Here is a 22,381-nt window from a genome sequence, read left to right as displayed (position 1 = left end):
GTATATAGATGCAAGCAGAAAAATTTTTACCTGGCGCACGATACTAGCTGTAACTAATTGGCCGGAACAATTTCAACCCTCGGCCCCTGGCAAAGAAATACTGCCTTATTTTGTGGAGTGAGGGATGTGAATTCGATGCCGTTAGCCGACGAATCTGGGTGACCATCCTTACATTCCCATCATTTTATGATAACAGGCCTTATAGGTATCCGAGGGTTTTTAACAACCTTTATAAACACCGCGTGAGGACAATCCACACGGAATTACCAGACCTAGAAATTTATTCTTGTAATTTGAACTCTTTCGCCCTGACAATGCGAAGATATTTCATTGAGTAACAGTGGCTACTTGCTGGTGTATATTGCCTGAAAGAATGGTGTGCTACAATAATGTAGTTGGTGGGCCAATCGAAATACTTTAAGCTGGTTTTAATCTAGTACGGACAAAACCGAAACGAAAACGTCAGCGAAACATTTCTACTCGTTCCACAGTTCTGGCTATCCCCATGTTTTTCTCCCTAGCAAATAACATAAGGATAGCGATTGAGCATCCTCCAAATGTGGCCCATTTGGTAGGTTGTAGAACACTATAATGAAGTCCTGTGGTAGCCTTTAGACGGGTGTTTAATACATGTGAATTTCTTTAGGCATAGAACTGTAGTTTCCAGCACGACAGGCGAAATGGCCGGTATCTGACGGAACTGCTTGCCGAAATGGTCGGCTGTTCTGGCAGTTTCTGCTGTGTGGCGCCCTCTGTCACGTGTCTCTTTCAGATGTGTTGGCGAAACGGCTACGTATAACAGTAAAACAAAACAAGCACTACTGGCCTGATTTCTGCCGAAAGTTCCAGGTATAACAACATAACTGGCAGGCAGAGCTGCCAGAACTCTTGGCAGAAGGAGTCACGAAATAAGCCACAGGCGTTGACCATCGTGTAGGACTTATTGAAATGTGCCACACTTTGACTAGAAGAACATGCAGGCGTGTGAGTAGCCTTCGAAAGAAGGCTACTCACACGAAGACCTCACACGCAGGCGTGTGAGAAGACCTTCGAAAGAGCGCACGGAGTCATGGTCCAGCCGGAATATGCTAACTTTTGCTTTTGGCTTTATTAGAGAACATGGTCTTCGTCGAAAACACCAAACGATTTACCTATTGTACCGATGCTGAGCAAACCATGCCTTTCGTATGAAAAAGATATGATTTCCGAATTCATTCACATGCTCTTGACGATGAATTAAACACGAGTAAGTCCTAACAAGCATTACTCACCGAATAAACAAATATTCGCACTCATTTACAAAACATCAATTCCACACCCAGTACTACAGTAGCTTTTTTCCCTTAGTGACAACAGAACAAAATCCTCTTCTTCAAGCCTTTGCTAATATCTGCTCGCCGGAAATGTTTTTGACCAGCCATATAGCATAGAACGGCGCAGACATGTTTTATTTTAGGGAATTTTTTGTCTGTGCATGTCCTATCTTTCTGTTGAGCGCCAGAATACGTGAATATCTGCCTGCACTTGTAATATTTCTTTTCGAGAATAGCAGTATTTAATAATAAACTAATAGGAAATAAGTATATGCGTATATGAGCACGATGCTACTTTTGCAACATTTTCGTGCAGAATACTGTTTCTTGTTCTAGTGATTAACTGTGCATTTCTAAGCATGTATTGCACTGCTTTATTTCATGTATTTTCAGCCACTGTATGCTTCTATGGCTGGCGGGGGGAGGGAAGGGGGAGCGAGCAGCCAGCTACGCTGCACTGCGACGCTGATTTTACCGCGAATAGCATTATTTGCCGACTTCAGCCGTTTTGACCCTATCTATCAAACCTCTTACGCGAACCCAGCTGACAAAGTTGTCTATCTGCGTGGACCACAAGGTATGTGCTGCTGGTCAAGATGCGTTGTGGCCTTTCCGTTGTCGTTAGTAGCTTCGTGATAAGTTGCTCTCATCGCCCCGTCCTTGTCACTCCTCTCCGGACAAACAAGTACAAGTTACCTAATAGCGGAGTCATTCGGTATGGGCTCGTAGTAATGATGACTTCATGGTCGTTGAATCGCCATCATTCTAGCTTTGTCATCCGACACACGTCATACCACCGTCCTCCTACTATCCTCGTCATACACACCCCATGCATACGTTATCACAGCGCCATAGCGATGCGGTTGTGGCCGCTCAATCGTCGCCATTCCAGCTTCGTGAACTGACATTCTTCATGGTGCCGTCGTCACCCCTTTTACTCCGACCCAATGGTCCAAGTTGTACATTTGCTCAGGCCGACGGCCGTGATAATGCCATCGTCGTCATTCCAACTTTGCCTTCCGTCTCTTGTCATGCCATTGCAATCACGCCATCGTCACCACGCAATCTTCGTCATGCCGTCGTGGTCACGTGGCTTTATCATTGTCATCACTTCAGCAGCGTAATTTCGTTGTCGTCATGCAGTGGTCGTAATAGCGCCTTCCCCGTTCCAGTCACGCCTATCTTCATTTTATTTCGTCCTTCACTGGCAATTATGCCTCCCTTGTCATGCCCTCATCGTAATGCCGTCGTGGCCACGCCGCCATCACGGTCACTCCAGCTTCGTCATCCGACTCTCGTCGTGCCGTCGTCCTCACACCATCCTAGTCATACAGGTTTCGTGATAGAATCACCGTCAGCACATTGTCATCACACACTCGCCGTCATTCCACTGTCCTCATTATGTTCACATGCCATCATCTTCACTGCATCACCGTCATACAGTGGTGGCCATGCACTAGTTGTCATACTGTCTGCGGGATGCCGGCACGGGTTGGAGAGCTGCGCCGTCACGAAGCTTTCCAAGCATATAGCAAGAGCTTATCGCAGCTATTCGGGAGACTCCTCCAGGAGCCTCATTTTCAGCCCCCTTAATGTACCGTACGTTGGTTGTAATGGATACGTGGCTAATTGACGAAGCTCCCAAGCGACGTACTTCGAGGAATTAGTTCGAAGCACGTAAACGATCTTGTGATCCCTCAGAACATGAAACTATTGACCTTCTAAAGAGTGTTGGAAGTGTTGGGTGGTGGCGCAGATGGCGAGAGTCTCGCGGCCGAAGACTCTGTAGCTTATCTCGGCAGGTTAAAGATTTCTCGAGAAAAATCCCACAAGAGGCCACTCTAAGTCAATGAGTTGCCGAAGCACAGCTCCGATGGGCACGCTTGAAGTACCTACTACGATTCGAGTCGGAACCTGAGCTCTGGGATGCGTGAGTAGCACCGCATGTGTGACGGCTTTCTTTGCAGCCACGAAGGCGGCTGTGGCTTCTGAAGTCCACAGAATCGTCTCAACGGGATGCTTTTTTTCGCGAAGAAAACTTTGTCATTGCACGAGCGTCACACAATGAGGTATGAAAACGCCTCTATAAATAGACGAGGCCAAAGCACTCGCGCAACATGCGTAGTGTTGTCGGCTGCCGAAAATTTTGCACTCTTTGAACAAGCGATAGCATCATACAGATTCCCCACGGAAAGGTGCGATGGCCTAAGATCTGCGGCTCCGAACCCCGAGTGCACATTTCTTGGCATTCAGGCAGACGACATAATGCTGCAGGAAAATGACTAATTCATGCAGGTAGCACTCGTGTTCGGCCCGAGTAGCGCTCACGACAATAATATGATCGATCTAGGCGAGTGCAGTTGGGAGACCGCGCGTCACCTCTTTAATAAACCGCTAGAAAGTTCGAGCAGCGTTGCGGAGTCTCAAAGATATTGGCAATTATTCAAACAGAGCAGATGGTGCTGTGATGGCCATCTTAATAATGTCTGCGGGCTCTATGTGCATTTGATGGCATACTTTAACAAGGTTCACTTTTCTGAAGATATTGCAGTCAGCTAGCTTAGATGCAAAATCATGGATTTGAGGTAGTGAGTACCTGTCGTGGACGGTGTGGGAGTTCAGGGCGCGGAGGTCCCCGCAAGGACGCCAGTCTCCTGAGTGCTTCGGTACAAGATGCAGTGGCGAAGCCGAAGAGCTGGATGACAAGCGTGTGGTGAAATTATCACTTGGCCATTTGCAATCGTCCGCGTCGCCTATTTGGCGACGCGGACAGGCAGCGACTGTGGCGCCACGTGTAACGATGTGATAAGTCACCATGCTTAAGTGGCTGGGTAAGGTTGCAGGGCTTCGTGAGATCAGGGAACACAGCGAGCAGTTGCTCAAATGGGGCACTCGGGATGGGTAAGCGTATGCCAGTGCGCGCGAAATCGCAGAGCAGGCCTTAGGCGGAGAGATGGGTCACGCTGTGATTAGGATGATGACGGCGAATGCTAACAACCAAGTCGCGTTGTTAGAGGAAGTCAGACTCAATGATGGCTTCGACGACGTCGGCTGTTATTAACATGCACTGAAACGTGCGATGCAGGCCCAGGCCAACAGTCAATGAACTGCGGCCGTACGTGGCTATCGCCGAAGAGTTGCCGGCACGTAGCGTTCGCCATGTGGACCTAGAGCGCTGATCCGCGATGTTAGGAGGTGCCCCACTTATTCTGGCTCCCACGTCCAAGACAAACTTCGTCACGGAGTTTCGGCTCATAAACATAAACATGCGATCAGGTGAAGCCACGAAGTCATATGCACCGTCAGTGATACCGCTGGCCGTTTCCCCACTAGCTACAAGGCGAAGTTGTCTTTTTTTTTTCGTTGTGCTGGAACATCGTGTTGTACCAGCACATTGGAAAAGTACTCGAATGACGCAAGGAGTCGTTGCGCGGATAACGACGCCTTGGGCATGGAGAGTTTTGGCAAGGTTACGGCCTTTGCACGGTGCCTATCTTAGCAGCGAGTTGTTATATGCGTTCCTTTAAACTCGAAACAGCAGAAGACATGTCTAGGGTCTTCAAAGCAACGGTTACAGATAGGAAGACAACCTCATAGACACTGTCAACCTTCGCAGAAAAACAATGAGCGACAACTCTTTCGCAGCAGCTACGACGAGGCGGACGTACTAAGGCATGCGCTACAGCAGGAACAACTCCTTGAGCAAGGTGCCACGTGTGCTGATGTCCTTGTCACACAAAAGCCACCGCACACTGCTGAGCAGATGTGAAGGCGCCGGTCACCGAGCTGTTCATGGGTGAGGAGCTGCTGGAGACGTAGACGCTTGCTAGGCATTGTGCGTTCCAAACTCTTCTACTTGAGTCGTTGGTAGGTTGGTCGGTATTCGTTGGTAGCGGCTCGGCATTAACTTCGGCCACCATATACACCACGTCTGATGACAGGGTTGAGAAGCGGTGGTAGTACCACGTGACCTCCGAGGTAATGCGGTGAATATGCAACTGTGCATCCGCCAGATCTAACCGCACTTCTGTGGTATTTCATCAAGGCGGCTGCACGCGGTTTTGGAAGCTCCACGTCCGCCTGGCTTGCGCAGGAGGCGGTTGGAAGGTCGCCTGCTCGTGCACGGCCGAATCAGCTCATGTCCCGTTCCTGAGTCACTACTCAACGTAAGGCATACCAGGACAAAACGTCTAACACCAAAACCTCACTCTCAGCCACGTCGTCGTCATGCGCACCGGCAAACTGCGCATCTTTATTCTCTTTGTACTGATACGATTGCTAATTCTGCGGGCCTCCACAAGCTGTAGAATGTTGGCACAAGTGTATTTCTGGGAGCTTCAGCTAGTATAAGGTTCTTTACAATGGTAGCATCATCACTAAATAAACTTATTTGCAGCTTCAAAATGAGGGTCAAATAACTTGCTCTATGACAATTTTTGCTTTGTAAAGTTTTTTGAAGCTTGACGCCACCTGAAAGAACATTTTCTTCTTCCTTGAATAGCTATTTTTTGTTGCTATTCTTGTCGGCTGTTTCAGCCGGTAGACCCCACGCTATCTTAATCGTGAACGCTGTTATAATTTTCATTTTCTGAACTGAAAACAACGAAACAGCACATTCTTTAGAAAAAGTTATAACGTGACGCCAAATTTGCCCTTTCCTAAGCAAATAAATCTCCCTCCTCCATAAGTCAGCGCACAAATGCACGGTGCTATTAATGCTTTCCTACTTGAGCCTCCCGAATGTCTGTCTTCATCGAACACCAAAGCAGGCAAATAAAGAGCAACCAAATATCCTGGTTTCCCTCTTGCGCTGATTTATTGTGAGCAAATATTGAAAAGATTCTATTTTTTTAGTTAGAAAGGTTCTACGGAATTTCTTTTTGAAGGAACAAATTCAATGTCGACATCTGATTTCTTAAATATGTTCTACGAAAAGTTTATTCTATTCATTTTAAATACAACGAAAATTCAGTTTCCAATCATGAAATTCGAAAACTTGTATTTATATATGAGTTTCTGGTGTTTCAATTTATGACAAAGTGTCATGCAATGATGTACGCAATAAATGATTGGATCAAAAAGCGTTGTGCATCGCTTTGCATCATATTGGATGTCTTAATTATTTCAAATACTACAGTCGTTAATACTGCTCTCAGTAAAAGCGTAAAAATGCGCCATAGCCACAGGACAACACATGCAAGCACAAGATTTACATAAGTGCACGCTATGGGAGCATAAAATGGTACTTAAAAATTTCTCCACGAACACTTAGCGGCGTTGATTACATCACATTCTTTCGAACTTGCAAATTTTCGGCTTCGCTTCATTATTGAAAGGTCGTTTTTTCTCGAATATTTGTATTCAAAACATAATTACTAATTCAACGTCTTTGATACCTGTGATTATGCAACCAAATTAATTCCGCATAGAGCATGATATCTGGTGCAGATTTCAGCTATTTGCAACTAAACCGTTCAATGTTTTTTTTTCTTTATGACAGTAAAACAACTATGGTTGGTGCAAAATCAAAGACTCAGTGCAAGCTCCACCAACCAAAACGCATTGCATCTGCCTTTCACTTCTGAAAGAGATCCGAGCCAGCAGGAGTCCACTCAAAAGATTGATGACCTTGCTTTGCTGGTGCGAACGGTGGGCCAATTGGAAAATGAAAGCTCGTTATATAAAGTTAACATATTACTTTTGACTAAACATTGATGTCAGGATCGTCTACAAAGTTTGTCAAGACGTTCCTGTTAAACGCCAATACAAGTGACACGAAGAGAGAGGTCTGTACGGAGAAAGCAGCCTTTTTAAACACGGAAAACCGCTTGACGTCACAAAACATAGTAAAGCTAGTGGGTTTGCACATCTATGCAAATAGTGCATGGCTTGAATCACGTGCGCACAACTTTTATTTTTGGGTTGTCACCGGCTGCAGGGAGGCCAGCCTTGGCGTAACATAGATTGACAGCACTGTGCCACGCATGCCAATAAAATTCAGGAACCACTTGTGCTTACCGCCGTGCCACTTGTAAACTCCTGCTGAATTGCGTTTATCCGTCGAATCATAGGCATAAAGAACGCAAAAAAAGTAACTAAATAGAGGGCCTGCGCGTACTTGTCCGTTTTCAGGCCCTCAAACACCCAACCGGGCATGACATCAATGCTAACCTGGGTAAGACAGAAACAATCAAAAGTTAGCGCTGTATTCGATAGAGGAATGTCACTGGCCATAAGATATAGGTGGTATGGTCGCTCTTATCTTAATACAACGTAAAATTGGGAAACAAACAAAAATCTGTGCCTGGCCGCAAGAGTACTTGTGGCACCAAATGTATACTTGCGACGTCAAATGTATACAATTTAATATGCTACTCTCTTTCATAATGAGACTCTGTTTTATCAAAATCGAATTGACCACATATAACATACAGTAAAGGGGCCCCGAAGCGCCTGTTCTTGAAGAGTCATAAGGGCCTTTTAAAGATAGGGGTGCCTTCCGGAGAGTACGCTAGCGAAGAATTCGTTTACAGAAAGGCCTAGTACGTGTGTAAATACTAGCTGCGCAATGTTTACCTCTGCCGTTGCCCTGACCATCCTCCGTTTCGAAAGAGCGGGTCAATAGGGATAGCTATACCCTACTTACAGCGTTACATTTCAGTTTCAGTTTTTTTTTTCTAAAAAAGCCAAATCCAAGAACTGAAACTGGGCTAAATTTACGAGTAATATAACGCATACACAGGCACCCTTCATTTTTAAAACATCCTAAATAAAATAGGTCAATTCTCGAGTGGGACGCCGACTGAATAAAGCAGTGACCAATGAAAGATTAGTTAAATACCAGACCTGTTCGAATCCGCGTGAGCCAGATCCACCTAACCAAAGACTGTGCTCCACGAACACCTCGTGAGAGGCCTTCAACGGAGCCCGCTGTGGAAACAGTCCGAAACAGTGCTCCTGGTTCTATGAAGAAATATGCGTTCTACACATCGAGCCGTCGTTCTTTCTACGTACACTCGTCACTATATTCATGCAAGAGAGGACGGTGCCGAAGAAAGAACATTTAGGGTCTTTAGACAGTTGCGCAAATATTGCCAAATCGTTCAAGCAATCCCATTTATACTTCTTCTGGGCAGCCAAGGGAGGCTCCAAAAGGAATGTTCGAATCAAGATAAGCCCATTACTGAGTGGCATATCTACCAATGCCAAATCTAAATTTTACTACTGAATGCCGACTGTAGTACGTTTCCTGCATTTTAACTACAATGCAGCTTTGAGATGCTTTGATGGCAGGAGCACTCTGACAAAAAGTTTCCTGCAGTAGGTTTGACCATACTGTCAGTAGCAAACAGTTGCCTGCTTTTACCTCCCGCTTAAATTCAATATGGTTCGTTACAAGAAAACTCTCGATATGGATGCGACATTTTCTTTCCGCGCAAACTGAAAGGAGCTATTTGCTACCCATAATTCCGGTCGCCCTTACGATAGCAATGTCACCATAATAGATGATGTACGTGCCGCTGGATTTTCTCGTGCCGCTTCGAATTCTGTGGCAAAATCTTTTAGGCCCTAATCTCTACGGCAATCATGCAACCTCGCTGGCTCAAGCGAAGCGTCGTCGTGTGCTCTTGCGTGCAATTACGTCAACAGCGCTCAAATCACCCGGCGGTGGATGCACCACTCTACGCGTGGCAGTGTGTCTCACTGTGTGCCCTATGGGTGGCGCTTCCCTTACCGCTGTCCTAAAACCCCCCAATGTTCAAAAAGCTGCGCCGACCGTTTCCCTCCTCCTTCGTTTCACTTCCCCGTTCGGTACGGCCAGCGCGGCCTCGACAGTGGCAGTCGCGTTCGAGCCCTGCGGGGCAGTTTTTGAAGTGAGATTTTGGTTCGTCGGTCGGTAACTGGCCTTACTAACGCCATTCTGTAACTGCGCAAAAGAATAGAGGAAAGGGCCATTATTTAAGGCGCAAATCGTCAGCCCGTTGATTGTTCGTGTTGCTGAAGCACGCTGCATGTGCACGCGTTGTGCACAAACACACGCGTGAATACCAGAGTTTCGAGGTTTGACTGCGTGAAAGTATGTGAACGCGGCTTCGTGGGTTCGTTTACGTGCCTGCTCGATACTTTTGCTCGAACGGCGCGCGAAATATTCCAACAGTTTGGGGCCGGCATCGCCTAGCAACTGGGCCGCTTCTGCTCTGCGTCTTCTACGGATGTGCGTAGCTGACACACGGGTTCTGGCGGTCAAGAGCAACGTTTTCACAGGTAGACGGTATTCATAATGCGAACAACGTACCGGTACTTCTCGCAGCACATGAAATCGTTTCTTATTAATTTATTAGAGCGCAGGAGGTTCCAATTTGATAAAAATAATGAACTTGATGGGAAAATTGGTTAGTGGTTCCGAAAACAATTATCACCCCTCCCCCCCCCCCCCCTAGCAACAGCAACACTTTTGTTGAAGAGCTAATTTTATATCTGTATGCTGCGTGCATCTGTATTTTTTTGCGTTGTAAGTTTTCGTAGGGAAGCGGTCTCTCTATAACTAGAACACCATATACAAAGAAAACGATTCTTGGATTTTACGTGCCAAAACTATGATCTGACTATGAGGCACGCCGTAGTAGGAGACTCCGGCTTAACTTTGACAACCTGGAGACCATTGACGCGCCGCATCCCAATGTACGCGACATGGGCGTTTTTGCATTTTGCCTTCATCGAAATGCGGCTGCCATGGCTGCGATTTGATCCTGCGACCTCGTGCTTCCCAGCGCTACGCCAAAGGCGCTAAGCCCCTGCGGCGGGTATAGAGACCAAATGAACAGTAGGGTTGTATGACCGAACAGTCCTCGAATGGCTTTCATAAAGGTGCTTATCACAGGCTCCCAGACGAGGAAAGTGTACAGCACGAATTCACAGTCCACTGAACTGTGGCTCGCACAAGGAATGAAACCCGTAAGACAAAGGATGAACTATTAAAGTGAATTACAACAGATGCATTAATCTTTGTCGCGGTGCTGGTATGCAAACTTATATAACTGCTCTACGCGCAGGTTCCACGGAAATTCCGTCCGCACTCCATGATGAAAAGCCGCGAAATTATTTGTCGCAAGAGATGAAAGGCAACGTACAGTACATATGATGCATGCGATACCCATATACTTAATTGAACGCAATAAAAATATATCGTTAAGCAGTAAAAATGGTAATCCTTAAAAAGTGGCCTGTGGTCCTTTGCGAGTTTTCTCCGATATGATAATCCTGGACACAAAACATGGGAGTAGCGCTGCTCATTCCTCCAATACCAAAAACGCGTCCGGCAGCAGCCGGGATAGAGGCGAAATGCAAGAGGCCGGTGGGAAGATTTCTCATTGGCGTTCCGCAATTCTCCTCGCACAGACGCGGTATGTTTCAGAAGTTGCCGGCCACTTTTCTCGCTGCTAGGTGGTTTGTCGTTGCGACAATAGATGAGATTTTTTATAGGCACTGCTCCAGAAAGGCACATGTAACCGCTAACGGAGACCTTAGGAGAGCACCGCAGATTATAATAAAGCGGGTGGCGCAGCGAACGTTCGCATTTAAAATTGGCAGTCCGAAATGGCGGAGAGCCGATAATAGAACCCCCCCCCCCCCCCCCCCCCCCGGCTAGCACAGGCCTCGGCGGAGTCAGAACTCAAGGACCAGCCCTGGTCCTAGCTTCTGTGTTCCTGTCGCAACTTTGGTGTCTTGGAGGCGTTGTCAATAATACGAAATAAGGACACATTGTTACCACTAGTAAATACAATCTATTAAAGAAACCCAATGACGCCCAGCCACCAACTTCGGAAGCAGCGCTACCGAGCTCTTGCAAAGAATTACGGGACGCCAACGAGGAATTTACCGGCCCATGTACTGTGCCATCAAATTGCACCTTAAACATCCCAAGGTGACTAAATAAAGTTATCCGGAGCCATTTACTACGACCTGCGTCATTGGCTTCCACAAACCAAATTAATAGATGCGGGCGTTGATTGAAGCTAAACGACCGCATTCGTAAGCCTTAATGAGACTCGCAAAAGCGTCGAGGACGTGCTAGCTTCTGGTGGAGTTGAGAAAAAAATGTTTCAATAAAGTCTCTTTTATGTCGGACACCAGCTGCAGATGCGATCACCTTCATGACAAAACAAAAAATCTTACGAAACAAAGCGAGCACATTCGAAAAGTCAACATAGCCGCGCTGAAAACTGCGCACAGTATGTGCACATACGCAAGCACATATTTAAAAAAGCAGACGTAAACTAGGGTGAAGAGAAGATGTAATGAAAAACCGTAGGCACTTCACAACGCTGTCCGTTTTTTGCAACCTCCTTCAAATCAGCCCGCCCGAGGCTATGCATCCACGCTTTTCTTGCGCTCGCCGGATGGTTAAAAGAAAAGCATGTTGCACTCGCCTTGTCGGTTGCGGCAACCGAAGGCGCAGCAGAACGGCATTACAATGACGTTCTCGTCCCTCACACATTTGATTTGGTCCGCTAATGCACTCGATCAATCCATTTGCGCTTACTTTCACTTCACTTTATTTCCAACACAAAGTTGAGGGTCCTCCGGGCAAAAAAATTGTCATAGACAACTCGATGGGACGTGCTGCTCTGCATTACTTCTAGGTAACAACGGGACCTCTTCATGGTGGCACAGTACCACAGCTAAAATTGGCAACACCGAGCAGTTATTACTGCAGCGTTATTCTGCACCATTACGAGTCAGCATCTGCGTCGCACTGGGTCGGAAAGGAAGGTCGGAGCGCGCTGGAAAGAAAAAATACACAAAAGCGCCCCGTTTACTCTCACGTGACAAGGATTGGCCAATGGGGGAGCAGAGGAGGCTGGGGCGACCGGAGGTGGCGAGGGGGGAACGCACGGGAGAGCGGGGTGGTGGAAAGATCTAAAGACCGCTCAAACTTCGTAAAGTAGCGACACTCTCCTCCTCCGCCTTCCCTCCTTCTCGTTTCTCCTCTCTTTCAAGCTACCTCCACGACCGTGGAGCCACCTACGCTGCTCGATCGTAGCAAAAGCGCCAACATGCGCTCCTCGCCAGTCTGTAGACACTTCGCGAGCAAAAATGGCGCTGAAGCAAGGCGCGAGGGCCCACGTGATCCTATTAGGCCAATAGCGACGCGGCGGTGGGCTCTGCCAGAGTGCGTGAGGAGGAGGTGGCGTTCTTCCAAGCGTGGCACTACTTTACGAAGCTTAAGGGGTTTTAAAAAGATCTAAGCATGGCGCTGCTTTTGAAAGATTAAAGGGCTTAACAGTACGCGGGGAGCCGGCGGGTAGTTCGGGAGCCACTTCACCACGGACAAGTTCGAAGCCCCGTCCAGCGCCTGTGACCCCGTATCGTCGCAAAGGCTGGGAATCTGAAATGACAGCGTCAGCATCTTCGACCTGAAGGGCAACGCGCATCAACGACAGCGTCTCCAAACACTACCTACCACGAGGGACGTATTCAAGAACGCTCCATTTAAAATCGTGCCGCCTTGGATTACCCCTAGGTACCACCGGTACCTCCTCATGGTGGACCGTACCACCGGTAAGATTGGTAATACCCGTACGGTTATTACCGCTGCATTATCCGCACCATCACGAGCACGCATGCACATTGGTTAACCGGGTAATAAAGGAGGTCATTCTGAAAGACAGAGTAGTCTTTCTATTGCTTATTGTAAGCGAACACATAATGTGCAACCGTTTATTTTCTGGCGCCCTTCATTTGCGCCATTTTGCTGATAATAAAATATTGCAAAATTTAAGGAACACAAATTGCCGCAGAAACAGTCTCACAATGACCATAGATGATAATGCGTTAGCATTGAATCATTATAGCGGCACAACGTATTACCACTGTCGAAACTAGCTATGTATCTGGCGCGTATACTGCAGCGGCACTCCTTCCTCGCCGTCCCTTAGAACACAGTGCGCCATCTAGCGCCGCCACCGTGAAACCTGCGGATATCCTTCGAAATACATGGTACGCTGGTGCATCAAAACGCTGAGAAACGCGTCATACGGCAACCGGATCCTTTCTAGCGCTTCTTTCTGGCACTGCTGAGAAGTCCAGACGTGGCGTCCCAAACAAAAAACCTGGCTAACCGGAGCCTGCCAACGCAGAAAACAGCTCTCTCGAATACAGCACACTCAGCGGCACAGACTCAGTGACTGAAATTGGCGAGAAGATTATTGAACAGCGCCGCATACCCAGTGCATTCAAGGCGCAGTCTGCTTATGCGTCGGGTTGCTGTCCATGAAGAATCCGTGAGACGTGGGTTTGGCTGCTCTAAGCATCCGGGAATTTTCAGGGATATCGTTCGCATTTGCAAAGCGGCGCATTCCTCGTTGCACATACCTAGCTGCCCATTGAAGAGCCGCACACACCTACTCGTGTGTGCGGTTCTTCCGCACACACCAGTAGCCGCACACACATGCTAAAGTACGCAAGTTCGCATCAAAGAGGTTCATTCGAGACAAGCACAGACCAAGTGCATACTCAGTGCTCCACGTCTACGTCAACGAGTTTCTTCGAACAGCGTTATCTAGTCCCGGACCTTACAGTGATCCATATCGGCGTGAAAAGAGCACCACTTATGTGCACATTACCGCGTAATAAGTGAGCCAAATGAATCCGATAATTGATTTCGAATCAGGTTACTTCAGCACAGCAGTCCGATGGACCTTTCTCATTCGTCCACGGGCTACCTATTGATCCAGGTATGCAGTAAAACGGTTAGAAGTAAGGCAACATGAACAGAAACGTTCTTGAAGTAACCTAAGAATGGCTAAAGCAACAACATTTATAAAAGTTAGTACAATATTGCAAGGTGGGCGGCGTCCATAGTTCAATATGGCATACCACTGGCCGATATCTTGGCCTTGGGCAAAAACAGTGCTGGTATTGAGAAATCCAGCTTATCAGCTGGGGCTCTCAGTCTCGACGCATGGTGCGGTGATGGGTGGTATCGGTGGGTTTCGTCCACACTCCCATATCGAGTGGTAGAGGCCATTGAATTCAAACCAGAAGGTGCAGTTGTAGCTGTAGCTCGAGGGATAGATGGCGTGCAGCCGGATACCGTGCAGGTATGTGCGGGTCTGTAGTTTCCAGTACATCAACGCCTCCTCTCTGGTCCTCTTGCAGAAGGACATGTTGCTGGGCTATGGTGCTTATTTAATTTGGTCATGTAGAGCAAGCGCACAACAAAGATGAGAAGCACAGAAAGCCTGTGATGTGTTCTGTGTGTCATTTTGTGGTTGTGCAATTGTGCTGCATCATACCATTGGGGTGGTCAGCTTGAGGGGCGGGGATAGGTAGACCCTCTTATCCCGCCTGCAGTGGTTCACGTTGTCTGTATTTTTTCGCGACACCTTCGAGCGTGTCCAGCGGAGCTCTTGAAACAAACGGGCTATCCCAGTGGTGACAGCCGCTACATTACTCGTCAAGGACATTTCTCGGCGCTAAAACAATGAATATTTCTTGGAAGATTTTCTTGTTTCTAGAAGAATTTCAGGGCTTGCTTTGAGTAGGCAGCATGCTGGGAAGTTTCCGCACGCTGTTTCCGAGTCCGTGATGACAGTGGTGTGCTCTTCCTTTCCGGTGCCCTCCACGGCGGCTAGGGCTATCACTGCTTCTTCCGAGAAGTAGATGTCTGGAGTCTTCACCGAAGCCCGTGCTACGTTTTTTCCCTGGCCAGTCATCCCTGCACAGTGTGTGTCACACGTTCTCTTATTTTGCAACGTTGGTGCATCTGGCTTTTCCTCCTCTTCTCGGTCCTTCGTAGGCCTTGCTTAGGGCTTGTACTCTTGCTTCTTTTACTTGCGTTCCAGGTTCACACTTGAGGGGACGCTTGCTGCCGTGATCCTTTCTTTTACGGGTCTTCAGTCATTCACGGTCAGTCATCTTCAAGTGCATTGCCCAGTAGTCTTAGCGTGTCTCTGCCCGCGCTGGTAAGCCCGTGCTTGTAAGCACTCGTCTGGTGGGTGTCTGCTAGTTCGTGCCAAGTATAGTGGATTCACAGCCTGAGTGTCTTCGCCGTCGATGTCGCCGAGAGGAGCCTCAGTGCCAGCTTGTAGGTATTTCCTATGAGATTGTTAATGTTGTCACTCTCACTTTTCTTGAGACCCAATTAAGGGAGGCCATACGTGACCCTGGTGATGATAAAGCCTTGTTTTAGTCAGAGTGTGCCCCAGTCTTTCAGGCCGTCCTTTTTGTTGGTTCCACTTCCCACAATGTGCGCTACTGGGGTAACTGTCTTTTAGAAAAAGCACCGTATTTATGAAAAATGAGGCCCAGCGTACAGAGTACGTCTACATTGGCTATGGTAACTCCATTCATAGGCAACGTTGGGTTTGGTATCTCCTGAAGGGGCCACACTGTTGCCTTCTTTTTCAGAATTAGGAGCTCCGACTTTTCCTAGTGTCACAGAGTTATGAGGTGCTTACAATGCATTTTGAAATAAAGCTATTGTAAACAAATACTAAAGACCGGGCCGTTTGTACAGATGCACAGCAAACACAAAAATTATATTTATATGAGACCTGAGTACGAGCTGTAGAAAGCAAACTACTCTTTAACACTAATGTTCAAAGATCGCTGTAACGGTAATGGAAAAATGTCACCGGATCATGGTACAGACGCTGGAAACAATATAAGCCTTGCGGAGATGCTGGCCGCGAGGTTCGACGCTGGTGCAAAGCTGATGAAGCGGCGGCAGTTGACAGCGCTATAGCACGTCTGGCTTGGCAATGGCCGGCGTCCTTTCGGCGTTCGCCAAACAGAGCTTGAGCCCGGAGCTTCGGCATGGCTATAGATACGCTGGCTGTGCCCTCGTTGGATGTCCTTACGACGTTCGCCAATTGCGGGCTGTAAGAAAACCCTTAACGATGATCATGTGCCCAAGTGTGAGTGTGCAGCTGCCTTAGGCCAGGAACTCGGCAGGCCGCTACTCCCGTGCCCTGGACACCATCTTCTTGGTCCTGCCACGTCTACCACGGTCACCGTCTCCCTCCGAACCCTCTCGCGCGCCCTTCCGGCAGCTTCTATTCTTTTTCTCACTAAGTTGGGCACGTGGGCCCGGCGCCGATACGCTGTCGCCGCTATTCTTCACGTGTAGCCGCCTTCGTCTTCCCTTTATTCACTCCGTGCTCATCATGACACCGGGGCGCACGAGGGACCACGGCGGTGTAACACTTCGACTTGTCGGTGGCTTCTTAGAAGGCATCTTGTTGTTCACCCGCGGATTCCGGTCACTCATATACACGGTCACTTCGTCCCTGTATATATATGTTCGGTAGCCTCATCAACACTATAGTTAACATCAACGGTGAGATCACAGGCCACCGAGGGATTCTTACCTGCGATATTTGGATCGCTCCAGTACCGAGCCTATGGTCTCCGTGTCGACCCGCCAGGCCTGCTAGGAAGTCGGGTACCTAGTCGTACATCCTTTGGCCGCAGTTATACGTCCTTCGTCCCACGAAGCGATGCTTCGTGGGAGACATTATCGAACGCCAGCTTGGCACTTTTGTGAGAAGCGGTGAGGCCGTCAATGACTTCTTTCAGCTCAAGTAAAATGTCCTGGGTCGAAAGCTGAGGCGAAAACCTTACATAGTACTCGGTGGTTTTTCCTATCTTCCTCGTATTCTACTTACTCCACTTTTTAGAGGTCAGCTGAGGAATCTTGAAGATATGGAAGAAGCAGAATATAAATCGCAAACTCGAGATCCGCTTTGCCGCAGCCTCGCGGATGGTGTCTGCTGTCCGCGAAACTGCAGCAACGCGGATCTCGAGTTTGCGATTTATATTCTGCTTCCTTCATATATTCAAGATTCCTCATCTGGCCTCTAAAAGGTGTAGTAAGTATGCGTCGACATTAGGACTGTCCGCAGTGAGCTGAATGGTCCTTGCGCGCTTGGTAACTACCAGTAAATCCGTCACGTTCTTAGTCCACTCTTCGATGTCCTCGAGATTTCTGTTGTGTTCGTCTTTCAAGAAAGTGGGCCAGTCCATAATTCTGGCCAGACCTGCTCCCACGGAGCTCATTGGGTGCGCTAAAATTGGTCTGGATATTATGATGGTCCTTTCCCAGAGCCTCGTTCAGCCTCGATTACTTGACTTGCCTTTGGTTAGCGGAAAATGTGAGGTCTGGTAACGTGTCTCTGGAGACGTTTCTGCCGATTCTAATTAATATTTTAGGATCGTTCCACGCTATCAGCCAGTGGTCCTGTGTCGCGTTGTGCACGTGTGAGCCATTCATGTTCGTCGCTCCGCATCCACAAACCACGTGTGGCTGTTAATACTGCTAACCAGGATTTTTTCACTTCTTGTGAATGGCGGTAGTTATCGGCATCTTCTGGGGTTTAAAGGCCAGTTTTCTCGTCGATTCGGTGCCCGCACGATTAACTCGAGATGAGTTAAGTTTTCACCATGTATTCAACGACCACGCTCTACGCTGTTGCTTGGTTAGTTCAATCTTCTTTGTTTAAACTGATCCAGAGACCAGGGATTCGGTTCGTAGTCAGCTGGTCTGTATGCTGGTGGTACGAGTTGCGGCCGGAGAAAACTACAGTTGCGTTTAGCTGTTCCTTTTGCTTCATTATTTCCTCGAGTGACGGCTCGCCGCGACGCAGGAAGATCTTCGGAATCTTATACCCATAATATGGTTTAGATAACGTGGAAAATAAAATAATGCGATACAGCGTCCATCATCAGACCCTGAAATAACCGTTAAACTTATAATCAATATGACTGTCACCTGTTACCTCGTCTGGCTTTCCCCTAATTGCACAGCACTTTTTGTGCAAAAGTGACAACTGGAAACAAGAGTTGCAGGGAGTTGAAGAATTAAGCGATCTCCTAAGGGAGAGACCCAAGGCAACAGCCAAATACGGAGAAAAAGTGCCAATTAACGAACTCATCTGTTGCTTGTAAAATTATTTATCGATCAACATCTTTTTATTTAAATAGGAAGTAGAGGAAACGGCGCCGAGAGCGGGAGCATAATTCCGCGTGTTTTGAATGAGGCTTCTACAGTTATCAGTCGAGCCGCCTGATGTAGCCACTTCTCTGCTGTGCTAATGTGGGTGTTTATTTAACCTTCCGCTGCGGGCGCAGTATGTATAGAACCGCAGCGTCCTGCGCTCTACGCTGTTGTACGGGACTGCTGACCACGCATCATTACGCACTTCCCAAATAATAACGCGATTCGGTTTTGCCACTTGGTAGAGCTGTAAACGAGAGATGCAAAACAACTGTGATTGTTCCACAAACATATATTTTTCTTTAATTCTGCCACAGCTAATTAAAAAGGCGCTACTAGAAATATTTATTTTACACTGTCGCTTGTTTACTTCTTCTTGGAAGTGTTCTTCCTGCGCTTCTTTCATGCAGGAGCCCACTTGATGTGGTTCCTTGTTTGCCAAGAAAAGGAGAGGTATATCTCACAGGCGTACCTGTGTGATAAACCACAATTAAGTCCTCTTTGGAGGGTTTGCGGGTCTTTATGGGTAATGGCTGGGCATTATTCACATTTGTGCTAATAAATGACCCCCCCCCCCCTCATTAGCATGGAATGTTACCTTGGGTGCCCCCCCCGAGAAAAGATCGTGGGTACGTGCCTGACTATATACCACGATAGTGTTTCGCATGTCCGTTATTCGGGTAAACGCGAGCGTAAGTGTACTGGGCTTGGGCGTGTACGGGAAGAACGGACGCGCAAACGTGAACCAAACACAGCAGTAATATTGAAGTAACGAAGTGCATCGCACTTTGCTGCTCGCGTAAATTTTTGGGAGGAACGCAGTTGAGAACACGTTGTCTTTCTAAATGCTATGTCATGCTGATAACGCGCATGCCGTTATCAGCATAAGATGACGTTTATTGTTGTGGGGCAAGATTCGACTCAAAGGGTGTAAACTTTTCTCAGAGTTTGGCGAGAAACTCTAGGGTTGGAGAGGCTTCGCGTGCTGATTCCGAGACAACCGGAAGTAGACGGCACTACATCCCGTCATGACGCAGAGCCAGCGAAGCAGAGCTTAGCCCCGGTCACTTGGCAAATGAGTTGAGGAGAAAATGCATCGCTATGGAGGAGGGTAGCATGCAATAGTCCGCAGCTCACTTAACATTAGACGCTTAACGCAAATTGTGATGCGAATGATTCACGGTAGCTCCACTCTGTGCGTCTACAAAATTCGTCCCAACAGTTTCAGGGGCCCTTTAAAGAAGCCCTTATGCAGGTTAAAGAACCCCAGGCCCCCGCTACAGCGTGCCTCATAATCAATTAGTGGTTTATGCACGTAAAATTCCGGAATTCATTTTAGGTTTACAAGACAGAAACCGGCTTAAAATAAAGCGCAGAGGACCTTATCCGACTCATGTGGGCCGCATGACGCAAGCACAAAACCGCGAAGTTTGGTAGCCGCGAACATGCCTTTAGACCCCTATTTGGGACCGATTGAAGCCGCGAAATTGCAAGGTTTTACAGTTAGACAGCTCTAGGGAACATCTGAGGCACACAAACCTGCTTATAAAACAAAAAATATCCAACAGCTTCACCACTGTTGCAATAGACTGAGTATTCGAGCACTTGCACTGCAATTTATATAACATACGGTCGGTCGCCAGAGCACGCGAACAATAGCCCAATACGTTATTTTGATCTTAAAATATGAAATACTCCGCGCTTTCGTGACTCACCTTTTCATTCATTGGCCTTTGTGGATAGCGTTTACTCTGTTGCCTTAAGTGTGCCTGCTCTATTATATACTGGTACTTCATGGCTGTATCTGAAAGTAGAAGACAGTTCCCAATTATGAACAGACTTGAATATAGAATCATCTTTCGCTCGGCCTACAGCCGACTTCTATGTCGTCCAAGAAATTACTGACGTTTTGCCAGTGTCCCTGCTTTGGTCGGAGTAAAGAAGCAGAAGTCGCAGTTTCAAACCAAAAGGCGGAGCATCGATTGCGATAGCAAATTAGTAGACAGGTATGCGAAATAAGGATATTAGTTTTATCGGCCATGAAGACTTGTAAACATTTGCATGCTAATTAACAAGCATGCTGTCCCGCGCACATAAGAAAACATGAAGATACCTCACTCGATTACTGCAGAAACTCGCTCTCAAAATGCTGGAGTGAGAAAGCAAGGCCGCAGCAGCGAGGGTATTAGCCTTCGTGCTACATTTCGCTTCAACACAAGCTAAACGGCGTAAACACATCGCACAGTGGACTTTGTGCCCGTCGCAGTTTGCTCTCACGATAGGACCTGCGCGGCCGCGCCATATAAAACCCCTTAAACTTCGTAAAGTACGGACACCCTCCTCCTCCACCTTCACTCATTCTCGTCTCTCCTCTCCTTCACGCTCCCTCCTCGACCTTGAAGCCGCCTACACTGCTCGAGCGTAGCAACGGCGCCAACATGTGCTTCCCGCCACTCCGTAGACGCTTCTCGAGCAAAAGTGACGCTGATGCACGGCGCGAGGGCCCACGTGATGCTATCAGGCCAATAGCGACGTGGCGTCCGCCTCGACCAAAGCGCGCGAGGAGGAGGCGGCATTCATCAAAGCGTGCCCGTAGAATACAGAACCTAGTTCAAAGGAGACTGCACCTTCTGCAGTGGTTCGAAAATAAGCAGCGACGGAGCATGGAACTTACTTATAGTCGGATACAACTTTAGAAAAAAGGGGGCGTTTACTCCTCCAAGGCGGATGCACACGAGCATCCACCAATGGCCGCGCACTCCGGACCGACGTCATGCGCCGGACGGCCGGTGACCTCGCCGCTTCGGTCATCTGGGTGGGGCCTCCCCTTTTTTCTAAAGTTTTATCCGACTATAGGTGGATGCCAGATGGCGCTGCTCAACTGGAAGCGGAGATACGAGAAGCGATGGGCGAACGACAGAAACCATGTCGAGAGCACAAGCAGGCAAAGAAGGCGCACTTGCCACATGATGAAGTAGCCAGTAAATGGGAAATATACCGGGGGAGAAAGTCCATGGTTCAAATAGTGGTGCAAGCAAAATTAAAAGTTGAAAGTGAACGTTGGTTGTCAGAAATAGGTGAGAAAATGAAGGCCAGACGTAGAATATTTTGGAATACAGAAAATTATTAGGCAGGAAGTCAACAGCAATACAACATATCCTAGACGAAGATGCAAACAGTCTGGAAGGAGAAGCGGCAATGAATTACATCCAAAAAGTAACAGCCGAATCGTTCCAAGGTGATGACGAGGTTGTATTTGAAGAAAAAAAGAGCATGAAAGAGACCCAAGTGGATAAGGAGCTGGTGTTGACAAATTTAAACTCGAAGAAAGCGGAAGAGAAAATTTCTAAGCGCACAGCCACAGGGCTAGACGAGGTTCCCGTTAGGCTGATAAATGAACTAGGACCAAAAATTAAGGAAGCTCTGGTCAAGGCAGTGGAAAAAACTTTAAAATATAGACGAATACCAGACAGTTGGCGACAAAGTAGAATGAATTTAAGTTATAAAAGTAAGGGGGATAAAGACAGAATTCACTCGTATAAACCGTTGACCATTACAGCGGTAATATAGAGGCTAACAATGCAGGCAATCAAATTAAAACGTCAAGCATGGGCAGAGAATAATGGCATTTTGCGAGAGCTTCAGACTGGCTTCAGAATAGGTAGGCGTTTGGATAACTTGTTTGTTCTTACTGAGTGTATTGAAATATCAAAAGCAGAAAGCAGACCGTTGTATGTGGGCTTTTTAGACATTACAGAAGCCTGCGACAACGTAGACCGCAACATTTTGTGGGATAATTTGGAAGGGGAAGGTTTAGGTAATGATTGTCTACAGCTTTTGAGAGAGATTTATCTAGAAAATACCGTTTGCATTGAATGGGAAGGGATGAGGAGCGAGGAGAAAGTTAATATCAACAAGAGACTGAGGCAGGAGCGCCCTTCATCCCAGCTGCTGTTTATGATGTACATGGTGGGGATGGAGACGGTGCTAGAAGGAAGTAATATTGGGTTTAATCTCTCATACAAACAGGCGGGTACAGTAATAGAACAGTAAGTCCCAGGTTTATTTT

General features: G+C 47.5%; 1 protein-coding gene across 4 annotated transcripts in view; it reads right to left on the bottom strand.

The window, feature by feature from the left end:
- The window catches only part of LOC139049592 (phospholipid-transporting ATPase ABCA3-like), a 420,980-nt gene that overhangs the window by 242,892 nt on the left and 155,707 nt on the right, over window positions 1-22,381 (bottom strand). For all 4 annotated transcript variants that reach the window (XM_070525151.1, XM_070525150.1, XM_070525152.1 and 1 more), the window contains 2 exons: window positions 20,028-20,116; window positions 7,332-7,484 (listed from right to left, as the gene is read on the bottom strand). In XM_070525151.1, coding sequence (XP_070381252.1) covers window positions 7,332-7,484; window positions 20,028-20,116 — 242 coding nt within the window. The remainder of the gene's footprint in view (window positions 1-7,331; window positions 7,485-20,027; window positions 20,117-22,381) is intronic.

Source organism: Dermacentor albipictus, chromosome 9 (genome assembly GCF_038994185.2).
Source record: "Dermacentor albipictus isolate Rhodes 1998 colony chromosome 9, USDA_Dalb.pri_finalv2, whole genome shotgun sequence".
In the NCBI taxonomy this organism is placed as follows: domain Eukaryota; kingdom Metazoa; phylum Arthropoda; class Arachnida; order Ixodida; family Ixodidae; genus Dermacentor; species Dermacentor albipictus.
The sequence above is the reverse complement of the archived record's forward strand: the minus strand, read 5'-3'. Positions and strand labels throughout refer to the sequence as shown.